The sequence below is a fragment of the Equus asinus genome, chromosome 10 (assembly GCF_041296235.1).
Source record: "Equus asinus isolate D_3611 breed Donkey chromosome 10, EquAss-T2T_v2, whole genome shotgun sequence".
In the NCBI taxonomy this organism is placed as follows: domain Eukaryota; kingdom Metazoa; phylum Chordata; class Mammalia; order Perissodactyla; family Equidae; genus Equus; species Equus asinus.
The window spans coordinates 89,120,106-89,137,151 of record NC_091799.1 but is presented as its reverse complement, the minus strand read 5'-3'; the positions used below and the strand labels follow the sequence as shown (position 1 = coordinate 89,137,151).

Sequence of the window (17,046 nt, the reverse complement as noted above, 5' to 3'; positions counted from 1 at the left end):
CCCTCATATTTATGCACCATATAAATTTTTATTTGAACATGATATTTATTTGAAATACTTGAAAATTATATTTGAAGATGATAGTGATACTTCCTAATGGATAATGCATGAGTGGATAGTACATAATGAAATCTCCTCTTTCTAAACAGGCAGCTTCTTATTTATGCTGATGCTGTGCACCTTTTTCACAGTTATGATGCCTTCCTGTGTGTCCTTGTCAGTTATGATGTCAAACATATCAGTTCCATCACCATCAATAATTCGGTATTCTACTTCAGCATTTTTCCCAGTGTCAGCATCAGTTGCTTTTACACTTCCAATGGCTGTGCCAACTGGGGATGATTCAAGAACTCGAAGATGGATGGTGTCTGCAAAACATAAAGAAAAGAGAGACAGAGGGAGAGAAAGAGTTCTCAATACAATATTGAAAGGTAAAGTGTGCCTTGGAGATCATTAGAAATCTTAAATTTCTATATTAAATGTTGACTAATTAATAAGGCAAATACACACAAAATGGATAATATTACAGTCTAGGAACAGAAAAAGTGGAACTTCGCAGGATTTTGTCTGTGCATATGATGAATAGTGAGTACCAACCTCTACTTGTATTAGGAATTCTGGTTTCGAAAAGGAGCATGTCTGTTTTGCATTTGCACAAATAACTGAAGATCAGCTTTGAGTGAAGATATGTACCTACGTGTGTTTATAGAATCACGAAAAATCACAGAATATACAGTGAATATTTCTATTTAATTATTTTTCCTTTTTTGTATTTAGTTATTACTACTCTTAGTTTATTTCAGCTGCAGGGCAGAACATCACAAAATTCATGAAATCAGCCACAGTGGGGAGAAATCCTATTTCTACTTGTGATAGGAGAAACAAAGGATAGTCTGTGGGAGAAATACAAAGATGGTTTTCACAGTGTCAACGGAAAAATGCTAAATTCTGACAAGGTCCTCTCCATTCCAGTGCAAAACCAGAATTGATCTAAGCCCCGGGTTCACCACGATGTGCTTCCAGCATGAACAACCTCTACTGCTAATGAGATTTATGTTTTAGCACCTGATCATAAACCACATTTTACTGACAAGTTAATCGACCTGAAGCACACTTCTGATTATAGCACCTTCTTGCTCATAAACCTTAAGTAATTCTCCTTAATATCCATAATAAAGTTCAGATCTCTTAGCCAGTCATGCTCTTGCCTGAGTATATCTTTCCAAATGCATTTTTCTTTTAGTCACTTCCATGAAAGATTTGCACCCAATTGGACTTTTCAATTTTCTTGTCAAAACTTAATTTCCTATAGCTCTCTCTCTACTTTTTACATGCTATTTCCCTCTCATAGAATTCCCCCACTACCGTCATATAATCATAACACAATTTACCAAATCTGAGAAAATGGCCCTGTTATGGGCTGACTGTTTGGGGGGCTGTGCCCTCTCCCCCTAATTCGTATGTTGAACCTCTAACCCCTATTGGGACCTCAGAATGTGACTGTATCAGGAGACAGGGCCTTTAAAGAGGTAATTAAGGTTAAATGAGAACTTTAGGATGGGCCCTAATCTAATATGACTAGTGTCCTTATAAGAAGAGGAGATCTGGACACAGACAGACACAGAGAGAAGACCATGTGAACACACGGGGAGAAGATGGCCATGTACAAGCCAAGGAGAGGCCTCAGAAGAAACCACCTTGATCTTGGACTTCTAGCTTCCAGAACTGTGAGAAAATAAATTCCTGTTGTTTAAGCCCCCCAGTCTGAGGTATCTTGATATGGCACCCCTAGCAAACTAATATACACACCTCTATCTGCTTAGCTTGGTAAGTCATTCCCTAGGAGACAGCATGAAGACTCAGTTTCTGTCACACTCCAGTAAGTCTCTTAGAGTGTATTTTTGACTCTCTTTTTTGCATTTTTTTCTCTCTCTATCTTTGGTATCACACTATTGAAAACAACTTCAACTCATTCCTTGGCAACCACCTCATTGGTTTTCTTTGCCTTTGATGTTTCTTTTCCCAGAAACACTTGCCCCTGGATAATCAGATGGCTCTCTTGCTTACTTCCTTCAGCGGACTGTTCAACGGTGACCGCCTCAGAAGCTGTCACCAATAACCTTACTGAAAATAACCCTAGTGCACACACCACTCTCAGTCACTCTTCTTATCACTGCCACTGCTGGCATTATATTATTTACTGTAGTGGCAGCATCCACTTATTTGTGTATTGATAAATGAGGAACTTCCTAACTAGTCTATCAGCTCCTCCACTTGGCCAAATCCAATCAAATCTCAGACGCTCTCAGTACACACTGCAGCCATATTACCCTTTTGAAAGCAATCATCCTATCAATAATTACTCAGAGCTTCAAAGCTCTTTGATTGATCCCATTGTACTTAAAATAAAACATACATAGGCCAGCTCTCCATAAATTGGCTCCTTTTCCCTGTCATTCTCTTCTCTTAATTAATACTCTCCATAACACTGATCTCCTTTAGGTTTTTCCAATACGCTTTTCTTATTTCAATGTAATAGACTTTTCCTCCTTATGATAGATTTTCCCCATAACTCTTGGCCTGGCAACCTCTGAGTCTTCCTTTTGATATATTTCTATTTCACTAGCTTTGCTTCTACCACAGAACATCATTAACTCTAGCCTACTTACTGCAAGAACTTTCTTTAAAAATTAAATCTTATAGAAGCAGCACCTCAGTAAACTGATTTATTACACTGTAGCAGAAGTAGCCTTTCTAAAATCTAAAAATGATATCGTTGCTCTGATGAAAGCACTTATTACTGATGTTAGGAATAATGGGAATTAGGGTAGGCTGCAGCCAAATATGCCACTTTAGCATATTGATTATTTTGTATTAAAGTTTCTTGAGAAACAACTGGTGCAGGAAGGACACTCTGATCCTCCTGTCTGGCCTCCTGAAAGTGGGAAATAAATCACCCCTATAAAAGGGACCCTTCTTGTACCAGGAGGTAGAGACATCCTCATCACCAGAGATAGGGAATTCAGAGACAAGAAGACTGCTTAAACAAACTCTTACTTAGTTTCTTCACTAACTAGTACCCAATTTTAAGTTTCTTTATCTTGCCAGTTCTTCACAAGTTTATTGTTTCTTTGTCTAAAAGGTATATTAACAACCTGCCTTGGTCACTACTTGGGTCCCATGACTATGAGACCTCCATACTTACAAAATTAAATTTGCTTTTTTTCCTCCTGTTAATCTGTTCTGTGTCAATTTAATTATTAGACCACACAAAAGAACCAAGAGGGCTAAAGGGGAATTTTCCCCTCCCTGGCAAGATAAATTCTTAATTTCTTTATTTGGGGTATAATGTCTTATAAAACCTCGTTTCTATTAAAATCTTCAGTGTCATGATTATCTATTCTCAAATCTAGAGTATATTTTAAGGACAGCTACATTAATGTTTTTTCAATTAATGCTCAATCAACCAGATCAAAAACATTATAAATACATGGAATATTTACAAAATAAATACAAACAATATGGATGATTTGATTGATGTATATATGAATCCTGCATGCACCGTCTAGAGCATACAGATTCTTTTCAAGCAGGCATGAAGCGTTGAACCCAATTTCATAAGTACTAAGTTATTAGACAAGTTTGAATAAATTTTAATAAATCAGTATCTACTAAATTCTCTGACCATGCTACAATTAAGGTAGAGCTTAACACAAAAACGATAACCCCCACTAATCATATTCTTGAAATTTTTAAAAGAAGAAATTTAAAATAAATTCTCTGTAACTGATGGTTCAAATAAGATACAAATTTGGACACAAAAAACTTGAAAAAGCAATGAAAAGAAATTAAAACGTGTGGTGCAGAGAAAATGATTCTACTTAGAAAAGGTAATTTATAACTTTACATGCTGACAAACAGAGAAAGACAAGCTGAAATTAATGAGCTAAGCAGTAAATATAAGAAACTGGAAAAGAAAGACATCATACTTGCCAAATAAATAGATCATTAAGATAAAAACAAAGTCATGAATTTGAAAGCAATATACAAAAAAGAGAATAAAAATGCTAAAAGTTGGTTTTTTGAAAGGGCTTATCAAATAAATACATATCTGGTAAAACTTCATGGAAAGGGGAGAAAAGCAAAGAATTTTATTAAGAATTTTTTAAAAGAAATATAACTGCAGATAATGTAGTGCTTTAGAAGATTAGACAATATTATGAACACCTGTATGTCAATAAAATTGAATATTTAGCTAGAGTGGTAAATGCCTAAAAATAATTAAGAATATACAAATCTACTAAAGAAGAAATAAAGTATAATTTAAAATGATCAGTTCTCCAAAATACAAACAGTTAACTCAAATATTTTCAAGGAACATTCATGGTACAGAAAATTCCTTATTTTCCTGGAGAAAGAAAATGAGAAAAGATGAGGACTGTTTCCCAACTCATGATATGAGTTCACTGTAACACTGATACCAAAGCCAGATGAGAAGAGTCCAATAGTTATATAACGTGGGTTAAAATTCAAGCTCCAGCCCATCTAATTGTATAACCTTTAGCAAGTTCATTTTTAATTTTTAACTCACAATCACTTATATAAAGTTTAGTTTATGAGACACACTACTCTAATCACTTTACTATTAATTCCAGAATTTGTTTGAATTTCACCATCTTTCCCGTTAAAGTCTTTCCAAAGATCTTACTTTGCATTTGGTTGTCCTGTCCTCCTCTCGTCTGTGTGAGTTCTTCAGTCTTTGTCTTCTACGACCTTGACACTTTTAAACAATACTGATCAGTTATCTTGTAAAACATCTCTCAATTTGAGTCTGTCTCATATTTTCTCACGATTAGGTTGAGGTTATGCATTTTTGTCAGCTCTATCATAGAAGTGATGTGTTCTCAGTGTATCATGTATCAGGGAGCATGTGATGTCAATATGTCTTATGACTGATGTTAACCATGATAACTTGGTTAAGAAGGTGTTTCTGCCAGTTTTCTCCATTTTTCTTTTTTTTTTTTTGAGGAAGATTAGCTCTGAGCTAACATCTGCTGCCAATCCTCCTCTTTTTGCTGAGGAAGACAGGCCCTGAGCTAATATCCATGCCCATCTTCCTCTACTTTATATGTGGGATGCCTGCCACAGCATGGCTTGACAAACGGTGCATAAGTCTGCACCCAGGATCCAAACCAGTGAGCCCTCGTCCAATGAAGCAGAACCTGCGAATGTAACCCGTGCACCACTGGGCTAGCCTCTCTATTTTTCTTTATAATCAATATATATCTCAGGATATATACTTTAAGATTTTGCAACTATCCTGTTTCTCCTCAAAAGTCTGCCCATTAATTTTAGCATTGATCAGTGATCTTGCCTGCAATAATTAATGCTGTGGTTTTCTAATGGTGATTTTCTATTTTCTTCATTCTTTCTACATTTATTATTTGGAATTTTTCTGTAAAGAAAAGCTGCCCCTTCGCCTCTACTTATCCATTTATTTATTATTTATTATAGCAATATAGACTCAAGGACATTTATTCTATCTGCTATAATCTAATAATATGGTTATTTGTTGTTTTGTGCAAATTCTTCTTTAGTCTCTGGTATCACAAAAATGTTACGGGTTCATTTTATATTTTCCCTGCCCAAACCCTGAAATGAACCACGTCTCTAAGTTAGTCCCGGTTTCATTTAATGGAGAAAGAACCATAATTTTTTTTTCCTTTTTATCCCCAAAGCCCCCCGGTACATAGTTGTATATTCTTCGTTGTGGGTCCTTCTAGTTGTGGCATGTGGGATGCTGCCTCAGCGTGGTTTGATGAGCAGTGCCATGTCCACGCCCAGGATTCGAACCAACGAAACACTGGGCCGCCTGCAGCGGAGTGCGAGAACTTAACCACTCGGCCACGGGGCCAGCCCCAGAACCATAATTTTTTAATATAGTCAGGATTCAAATATTTCAATAAATGGAGTAGCTCTTGCTTCATAACGCTGAAAAAGCCAAAGGAAGGTAATTATCTATATTTGAAATAAGAAATCTAATTATGTCTTTAATATAAAAATTTAAATAATAATGTTATTGTCTTTTAACATGTTAGTTGATCTTTGCTTTAGAAATAAAATATCTGTATCTTTCAAAAGGAATTTAGGGTGCTATGCTTTATAATATTAGTATTTAAGACTTTTTAGCATAAGAGAAAATCCTGTAGTATATTAGAATAAAAGTATTTAAATAGAAACACTATAATCTTGGAACTGACTACATACATCTTTATTTATAAATTCATACTTATAAAGTAGGACATTTTTGTTTTAATTGTTGTCACTAAAAAGGCCTACAATTCCATTCCACTAGCACCAAACACAACACTTATACCCAAACACTAGTTACTAACACAAATATTTTTCAATAATATAAACTAAGTCTTCTTGGAGATTTGCTGTCTCTAAGTCTGAGGAATGGAAAGAAAAGTGAGATTAAGATTTTTTGAGACAGAAATTAAGCAAGATATCAGCGATTAATGGGATCATAAAAAAGTACAAAGAAACCAATCAACTTGGTTCTACTGGTCAGTATTTTGGAAATTTGATCATCAATAAGATAACAATGATTTAGTTGATTAAAACGCATTAAATCATAGTTGTTTTCTGGCAATGCAAGCTAGATAATTCAGTACAACTTTTCAGCTGAAAAACAATCAAATTTGTGGATCATACATGGAGATGGAGATGCACAAGTAAAGGTATTAAAAAGTACAAGCCCCAAACTGAAGGGAAATGAGAACCTGGAGAAACAAGCGGAAGACTGAAGCCCCTTTTTGGTATGAAGATATTTGCCATTTTCACAAAATGGATCTTTATTTTTATAGCCTCTTGAAGCAAGGAGGACTTATATCAAACTCCAGGTAATCCACAGGGTGGATAATCAACAGCCAATGGTCTCCACAACAAACTAGGACTAGTAAGTGTTTTACAGTCAGTGGAAGGGTTCCAGACACAAGCCCTCCTGAAAAACATTTTGCATTCATAGTACGGGTTCAGATGACCTTCAGAGCTGTATTTTTACACACATAGGCAGCTTCAACTGCTAGGGGAGAAAAGATGACACTGTGGCATCCAGAATGCGAGAGGTGAAGGATCATAGGACAGCGTACAGTTACTTCAGGGAGAATCTGTGGAAGGACAAGAAAATCACGGAGATTACGCCACCTGAGAGGATCCTTCTGGGCCACCTCTTCTTATACCTTTCTTCCTCAAGTGCCTTCTCGAAAAGTGAGAGACATTAACAGCCCTGGAAAGATGTATTACAGCTCAATCAGAATCTAGTTGTAAATATGTAGCTCATAAAACCACAAAGGAAGGAAAATGATGGAGTCAGCTGCTGTAAGATATAGAACAACACGTCAAGTGTCTGTTAGGGACACATACCAACACACGTGTATGCATACACATGCACACATATAAATAATCTTAAACTAATAGATCTTTAATATTTTAATGGAATATTTTATCAGCCAAATTTATAAATAAGCTTTTAAATTTCCAAATGAAGAAAAATTCAGCCCTGCCAGAGTGTTGCAGGTTCTGCCTTGGTTATCACAAGATGTCCCCTTCCAATGAACATCGTAAGTTTCCTCTCTTTTTCCTGCATGTTTCAAAATAATTCTTGAACTGTAAAATACTAAGTCATATTCGTATATTAATCAAGCTATTTTACCACCAAAGACAGCTGTAACCTACCTGGGAGAGGGATTACAATGAGATGTGGTAATTTCCAACTTCATCCTTCATGGGCCCCTTTTTATTTCCTTCACACATGCAAAATTTTCATTAAAAATTCTGAGCCTGTATCTTTTTGGTTAGCACCACAATCCTAAACTTACAAAAACATGTTTCTAAAACTTTAAATTAATTTACAAGTAAACGTAGGCTAATATTTTAATGATCTTTGGTAAGGAAAGGATTTCTAAAATACAACAAACAATAAAGCATAAAATAAAAGGTTGATAAGTCAATCTATACTCAAATTAACACCTTCTATAAATAAAAGACAATATAGAAAAAGTGAAACATGTTACAAATAACAGGAGGAAGATAATTTCAGCACTCATATGGACAAACAGCATCTCTAAAGAACCAGAGAAAAGCCAGATAAACTAGTGGAAAAATTAGTCAAGGATGTGAATGGAAAACAATCTATAGTAGAGGAAACAAGACAGACATAGAGAGAAATGTACTGGATCTTAATTAAGCACATGCAAATGATGTGATATCATTTGACACCTACTAAGTTAACAAAAATGTAAGTCTGACAACACCCAGTGTTAAAAGTATGTGGTGTAACAGGAACTATTATGCAGAACTGATGGGTGTTAAATTTGGCACAATGACTTTGGGAAATGCATTCATTTCCTAGGGCTGCTACAACAGAGTACCAAAGACTTGGGGGCTTAAAACGAGAGAAATTTCTTGTCTTACAGTTCTGGAGGCTAGAAGTCTGAAACGGAGCTATCTGGCAAGGCCACACCCCCTGACAGCTCTAGGGAAGAATCTTTCCTTGCCTCTTCTGGCTGCTGGTGTTTGCCAACAATCCTTGACATTCCTTGGCTTGTACATGCATTAGTCCAGATACATGGCCGGCATCCCTGTATGTTCACATCAGCTTCCCTCTGTGCACGTCTCTCTCTGTGTCCTTTTATAAGGACATCAGTCATGTTGAATTAGGGCCCTAACCCTGATGACTTCGTTTCAATTTGATCACCTCTGTAAAGACCTTATTTCTAAATAGGTCACATTTAAGGTACCGGGGCTTAGGACTTCAAAATAAATTTTTTAGGGGACACAATTCAACCCATAACAGGAAACCGTATGAGATTACAGAATGTGAAGTTAAATATTAACATAAATAAATTTCAGCAAGGTGTATGAGGAGAACAGTTGCAGAAATGTCACACAGAATTATTGTTTGTAAAATAAAAAAAAAGAAGAAAACCCAAATGTCAAACAGCATGAGAATAGGTAAATAAACTGTTATATAATCACACATCCCAACATAATGCAAAAGTGAAAACTGTGAGCTACAGTTACATGGGATAAATATGGATGAATCTTAAATGCATAATATGAAGAAAAAGTCAGTTTCAGAACTCAATAATGTTGTTTCATAATATGTTGTTTAGGGATACATAAACACTATATATATACACACACACACACACACACACAAATACACATATGTATGTGTATATATATATATTTTTTTCACATGTGTATAATCTTTCTTTCTCTATCTCTCTCTCTGTATATATAGCAAATAGCAAAACATTCAAGGACCATACATGTGAATGCAAACTACTTTTAAAGTCCTTGTGATGCTTTAAAATGGTTCTACTTATATTCTCCCACATATACTACGTGAAAATTTAAAACAAGCAAACCCATATACACCACAAATAATTGTCAAGTCAAGCCTCACTTAAAAGTGTTGGTAGCAACCCTGAAACTCGACAGAAGCAAACATCTTTTATTTAGAATTCAGTATCAGGCCTCACAAATTTCAATGATTAGAAATTTCAACAGTATATATGTATAACAACAAAAGGAAATATGAGTGAGTGTCAGCAAAAACCCAAAACACTAAAAGCAGCAATGATTAGAAAAAGAATTTCTGAAAGCAAAAAACAAAAATAAGACCCTCTAGCTGAAATCAGATCAACAAAACAACCATATGGAATCATCACATGCAGAATATAAAAAAATATACTTAATAAGCTTTAAGAAGTATAAGTGATCATAAAAATCTCACTAGAGAATAACTATGAAAAGTGGCTGGGCGTATTTGATATAGAGCCAAATACAATAAATAGATACTAACAATATAATAAAGTTAAAAAAAAATAATGAATGGGTTAAATAGAAGATTAAAATGATCCAAGGAGAGAATTAATGAGCTAGAGGATAAATGGAAGGAAGTGTGCAATTAAAAACGAATACATACATAATTGTTAAGTTGAAAAAAAATACATGGATAAAAATGTCAATGAACCTTTCAAGGCAATCTCTGATCCTAAAAAAATATTGAGCAATGTCATCAAAATTTGATGATAAAATTATTTTGAACCTTGAATGCTCACTCTAGCCATTAATCAAGTGTGATAATCTGATAAAGATAGTTTTAGACTGAGCAAATTTATCTCCCTTTGGGCCTTTTTAAATAACCCAATGAAGAATGTATTCCAGGAAAATAACAGGCTAAGCCAAGATAAAGGAATACATGAGATCCAGAAAGCTATGTATCCAAATTATGAAAGTAAGAACAAAACATCTGGGATGGCAGGTTTTCCTGAGGTATAGAAATTAGCCAGCCCACGTTAGAACAGGCATCCTGAAGCCTCTAGTTTTGCAACTCTGGATGCTGCCAAAATGAAGCCAATGCTATAGGGCTGCTCACTAATAAATTTTGAGCAGCTGTACACACAGCACACCAAAAGCACAGACCTGTAATATCTTGGAAAATATAACTTTGCTAAGGAGGATCTCTAATACTCAATAGTTGAAATTATTACATGGGAAATAAAATGGCCTTTTCCTCTTAGACTTTGGAGAGCCAGAGTATGCCCTATATTTGGCACAAAAGACCAGAATTTTACACAGTTAATAGTATAGCATTTTGATAAGTGCATTTTGAAAATTACACTTTATTTTTGGACAATAAAAATATATATCTTCAGTGAGAGTGCTCTTGGGACAAAAAGACAGAGAGGGAGGCTGACAATTGTGGATAGAAAAGAAACTTCATAACATAATACTTAAATTTGCTAAGATAACCAATAGAGAAACTGAAAAAAAAGTGATGGAATTATGTTTAGGGGAGAATACTTTGAGATGTTACTGAGCTCTGTTTTCATTAACCATGAGAGGAAGTCAAAAGGCAATATATAAAAATACTTCAACAAGAAAATATTACTTAAAGAATTGCAGTTTAAGCTAAACGAACTAGAGAGTAACAGTTTAAAGTTGTTTTCTGTGAGAATTAGAGCTGTTGGCAAGGAGGAATGGAAAGGGTGGCTTATTTTCCTTTTTTAAAAAATGTATCTGTGAATTTAATACTTCAATAGTCATTTTCAAAAAAATTAAATCAAAAATTTTCCTGACGTTATTAGAGATTATCAGTTTACAGTGAAAAGTTTCCATATCATGGATCTCCTTTTAACAGCCAGAGAGAGAACAAAAGAAAAAACGATTTTTTTGTTCCATTAATTTTACTGTCACATGGATTTCACTGTGAGCATTGTCTGTGGGACTTTGTTCTCCCACTTTTTATTTTTAGCTTGGACTTCTTTGAGATCGCTTGTATTTTTAGGCACACGCTTAGATTCTGGAAATCTGTCTGCGTTGAATTCATCACTATAGTTCTGGTCAAGGATCCAAACTGATTTGTTTCTCAGTTGGTGCAGAGATTGTCTGCATTACAAAGTGTATTTGGTTTTGATTAGAGTAAGCATTAGCCATGTTAATTTTCAGTATCTTCTGAGACTTAAAGTGGAAAGTGATCTTGCTTCATTGGTTCATGTGATGAGGAGCCTAAATTATTATATATATATATATATATATGTACTTCAATTCTCTTCCTCAGTAATTTGTTGCAAGGGATACGCAGACACACACACACACACACAGAGGTGGGTGAGTAGGTGAATTGTGAGTGCGCGTGTGCATACACTCACATACATGTATATATTTATTTTTCCCTGAAACATTAATAAAAGTGTTTTCAAGGTATTCCATACTTTCCAGAAAAGTCATGATTAAGACTGAGTCCATTCATCAAAATAGTATAGATTTAGCTCTTCTGTTAAATAATTCAAATGGCTATGTTACAAAGATATATATGTTGTATACACACATACACCACATATTCATGATTGTTTTGATTGTATGGCAACTTTCCTAATTAATTCATTCAACAAATGTTTACTCAATGCCCAACATATATAATTTAATAATGCTTTCTTTGGAATAATGTTTATGCTCAGACACCAATTCGGGGACAGGCTTTATTGGGTCTATTTCAAGGTTAAAAAGTACACTTCTAGATTTTAAATGTATGAAAGAACTATTCATTCATAGTTTTTATTTATTTCCAAGATTTGTCTAGTGAACACAAGAATCACAGTTTGTCAAGCAAATGGAAATTACCTTAATTAAGAGGCTGCAAGACTGTTTCCCACGTAGGGGGCACAGAGAAGGGACACCAGGAATGAGACATAGACTCGTATGCACACACTGACACGGGCATAGGAGCACCTGTCACCCATCCCTAAGTTTCATTTTTCCCTAAAGACATCTATTTGCATGCTCCTTATTTTTATCTTACAGTTGATGGAGCTGTAATTATGTCGGATGCTTTCCTATCAATTCCAATTTATAGTTGTTTTAAATTCATTCCCAGGTGTCAGGTTGAATGTCCGCTTCTCTTTTAATGTTTAGGGCAGATAAATATTTCTTCCCGGTGAGCCTGTTCTTAGTTTGGTTATCGACTTAAGCACAAAGGCATGAATGAGGAGGAGAGAGGTAATTGCCATTTCTGGATCACATACAGAAAGTTGTATTTAGAGGTAAAAATCTAAAAGATAATATCGCAAAGAAGGCTTCCTAAGGACTGGGCAAAATATGTGGCTCCTTAAATAAGTGCACTTAAATAAGTGTCATTGATGACTTCACACATCTGAATTTTCATTATTAAAGATTTCAAACAATTTTGATGTTGTTCTGATTTTATAGGATTCAAGACTAAATATTCCAGGTCATTTATTCTACCAAAAATTTGATCGATAGGACTTTTGCACTTGAATATTACAAATACTACAGATTTGTGTACTAGAATTAGAAATAACTGACAATGTAAGAGGCTTTGGAGGGAAGATATAAATAAGAGAGGCAAAGTAAGAGATGTGACAGAGTGACTTCCTCAGGAACAAAAGACACAACTTGAGAGGACAATAAGGGCAAACCCAGGTTTTGAGCTTGGCAACAAATAGCTGCTGTTTTATTTGTTGATTAAAAAAATGAGGTTCAAAGAGATCTAATTTGTCTTTCCCTTTTGTTCCCTGCCCTGTTTCTATTCACTTTTACATAAGCACTCTACTTCTCCAGAGTTGAGATTTTAAAAAGCACCACATATATGAATCAACAAAATAATTTAACATTAGTTTAATTTTTTTATTTGCTTTGTGTGTAATCTTATTGTAATATCTCTATGCTGCATAATAATCTCCAACAATACTTACTTTAAGAAAAATGACACAATTATACACGTTTATAAACCATTCCATTGTATAATGCTTAAAAGATCTTTTTTAATGAGCTTAACAGGAAGAAATTAAAAACAAGATAAGGCTCCTTGGAGGAAACTGCAGGGTAGTTAAGGAAATTATGCAATGCTAAATGGGCATTTAGGAGAAAAGAGGGGAGCTGAAAGGCACACCAGAGACTGACAAAGGATTGAGGCTTTGCAAGTGGGGGTCTCACCAGAGGACAGAAACCTAAATTTGTGAGCACTGGAGACATGATCATCAACCTAGCTTTGAGCATTTAAGTTAAATTCGAGCAAAAGGAGATGCTGTATGATGTCAATTTCCTGTTCATGCCATTGAGGAAAGCAACAAGACAAAGCTTTTCGAGAAGCTGCCATTGATCCCCAGAGACTAGGGAATCCATCCTGATACATTTCTTTGAAATTGTCTCCAAGTTAATTGGCATCAATAGACACACACAATTGCAATGTTTAGAAACATAAAAAGTACATAGGATTGGGGGAGGTTAGGATAACCTTAAATGAGTAGTTCATAATCATATTATGTTGTCTTAGGTGCTCAGTCTCTTTGCGACGTCTCGCCTGAAATCCTAGGCGTATTAAAAACTCTGTGACAGCAGCCTAATTGAGTCTAAAGATATTTGCACAGCTAGTTTTGTATCTATATATCTATTTCAATACCTACCCAGGGGTATTTTCCAAGTTTGTTCTAGAGGATACCACAATACAGGGGGACTCTGAATCCCACTATGCAAAATGCCAAGCAGTTTAGCCTAAGGCAACTTTCCACTGGAATACCTGGAGAGTTCCAAGTGGATTTTTGTATAATTTCCATGTACACTATTTTTCTTAGAGAATTATATATTTTATCACACTTGGAAAATTCTATATTTTCCCAGTTACGTCACTCGAAACATTTAGCCTAGCCAAGGTCATACATGTCTGTTTTCACTTACATGTCACATGTGTACCTCAGATCAACTGGATATTTAAAACCCACTATCTTTCTGCACGCATCTCAATTCAAAATGTTCAAATCAAACTGAAATCACTCTCTTTCTTCGAACAAGCTTTTCTCGTAGAAAGCATCTTTTGCTCTCCTCTCTCCCTTAAAACCTCTATTGAGCTCATTATTAAGTCCTATGGATCAGCCTTTTACAGATATCTCAAATCCCTCCTCTCCTTGGCATGAGTTCAGACTCTCACCGACTCCCGCTCTCTTCCAATCCAAGCAGTGTGCTTCACTGCTGCCAGAATAATTAGGCAAAATGAAGAACTTTGCCTGCTGCTCTCCTAAAAAATGTTCCCTTAGATAATAGATGTGACATTTATTTTTGTATTCACCTCTTTTCATGATGCTAACACTGCTTGTATTTCCATTCTCATCTCTCTCAAATCCTGGGATCCAGTCATACCAAATCACACACATTTCCCTGAATTCCACCTTTGTTCATTCTGTCCTCTCTAACAGAAACGCTCTCTCTCTTAATGCCCCTTGTTTTCCTGCCTGGAAACTTTTAAATAAACTCTTAAATAATTTTTTCTTTCTTGATCCCCTTACATCCAAAGAGTTTATCATTTTATGATTTGGGTTTTAATAATTATAGCATGCTAGTGCATCATTCTCCAAGTAGATGTATGTACAAAAGCTTATATAATATGTGCATATATGTGTGTATATACTTATGTTTGCGCATATATATATTTAGCCTATATCTACATTTGGAAGCAAGAAAGAAAAAGAGAGAGACAATGTGAGAGCAACCCCAATGTAATAAAATAAAAGTCTATATACGTGTGTTTGTGAGAAAGAGAGTTTGTGTCTGTGTAACTTTCCAGAATGCAAACCATTTATGGATATATTCTGTATCTTATTTCTCACTGCAAGATTATTAGTTTATTATTATTTTCTAGTATGGTTCCTGCCACATATAGGGCTTTAGTCAGTGTTTAATAAATTAAGGAATGCTTTAATAACATTATTTCTTTGTAATTCTTACAAACTAGAGGTATTGGGAACATGGGGAAAATCCTACAAACATTTGAGGGTATTTTGGTGGTCACAGTAAAAATCTCAGCCCTATCTAACCAATACAAATTGTAGAAAAGTGCTTTTGAATGTAAGAATATTCAGTTTTTTCTAGATAATAAAAAAAGGGAAAAAGAGACAGCTTTAATTTCATCCCCTTCTTTCTCATGCTAAAGAATCTTCCTTGGGACATACCTGACTGTTGCTCTATTTGAAATGTGCTTGACAATTTTAAAATATGCAGATCAGCCCGGGGCCTACATTACTTTGGAATCCCCAGTAGAGGAGAGGTTGACTCTATTTACAAAGCGAAAATCAGCACATATTAAATCAAACCTCTCTTGTACCAGGCAGGGACTACGCTAGTCTCACAGCTCACCGAATGTACGTGTCTTAAATCCCCATGTATATCATATAGACATTTCCTTGAAAGGCCTTGTCTCATGCAGACTTACTTATCTGTCCAAGCAGTATAAGGGTCTCAGCAAAGGAATCAGTCGTCTTTGGTATGCCCCACCTGAAGTTGTCCCTATAATCTATATAGAAGTAGCGAATCATGGAATTAACTAAAGGCAAGATGCACCAGGGAAGATAAAGACAGTCTTTGATGTACCAATTTCTTTCTTGGTGTAGTGGTTAGAAGTGCAGATTTCTGAGGCAAAGAATCTACGTCCCCAACCTGGCTTTTATTTATTTTCCAGCTGTAGAACCATCAACCATTGACTTAAATGTATGTGTTTCAAAATTTTTTAACTAATAAAAAGGAGTAAATAACTATACGATATTATGTAAGGTGAAAATTAAATGAGTTAATATTTACATTATATTTTATAGTGTTTAGTACATGCTGTAATACTGTGTCTATTACTATTATTTTTATACTGCTGTTTTATTTTAAGTTGAGGTAAACCAGGCAATCCATATTTATGTAACGTAACGGGTTAAATAAAGTCAGTAGCCACACAAGATCATTCAGATAAAACAAACACAGAAATGAAATCTTTTTAGGCTCTGAGTGATTCTGCAATTGCTTACTATTGCTTCTCGATTGGCTGTAGTTGTGTATAATCCTTAGATATAATTTGTTGGGAAATATAAAGAGATGGTATCAAAATACTCAGGAAATTAGATTCCCATTAAGTTTATTTGCACACCCAAAGTGTCCCATCACCTATAATTTATCTTAATAAAGTCTTTCCTATAAGCAAGAAATTCTGTGTTAAGTTTTAGAACTAATAACCAAATGGTGAAGAACTGATTTTTTGTTACTATTCTCAATAATTCATGGCAAAAATATAGTAGACAGGAATAAATTCATTTTTTTTTTGAGTGCACTTGGGATAGACCTGGAAGCTTACATAATAAATATTTACCAAATTCTCATAAATTTCATACTGACTACCTATACACATAATATTCTGAAACTTATCTTAGGAGGGTCAAACATAAATGAAAACAAATATGGCCATCATTCAATCATACAATATTTTGTTTGCAGTTTATAAATTTTTTGCCCCTCATAAAGTTTCAGCTCAACTAACATTACATAAATGTACTTGTCACTGGTCCCTGACTTCTACTTGTCCACCTAAGCTGTGTGCAAACATGTCTGTGACTCAATGCTAAGTAGACTAGGGGCATGTTTCTATGACAGGTGGGTTTCTCAGGAACCTATACCCACTCTTAAGCAGAATGTGAAAAG

General features: G+C 35.0%; 1 protein-coding gene across 1 annotated transcript in view; it reads right to left on the bottom strand.

Annotated features, from left to right (window-relative positions):
- LOC106822705 (cadherin-10) overlaps window positions 1-17,046 on the bottom strand; it is a 169,215-nt gene that overhangs the window by 23,318 nt on the left and 128,851 nt on the right. The window contains exon 6 of the mRNA XM_014827978.3: window positions 181-368. Coding sequence (XP_014683464.1) covers window positions 181-368 — 188 coding nt within the window. The remainder of the gene's footprint in view (window positions 1-180; window positions 369-17,046) is intronic.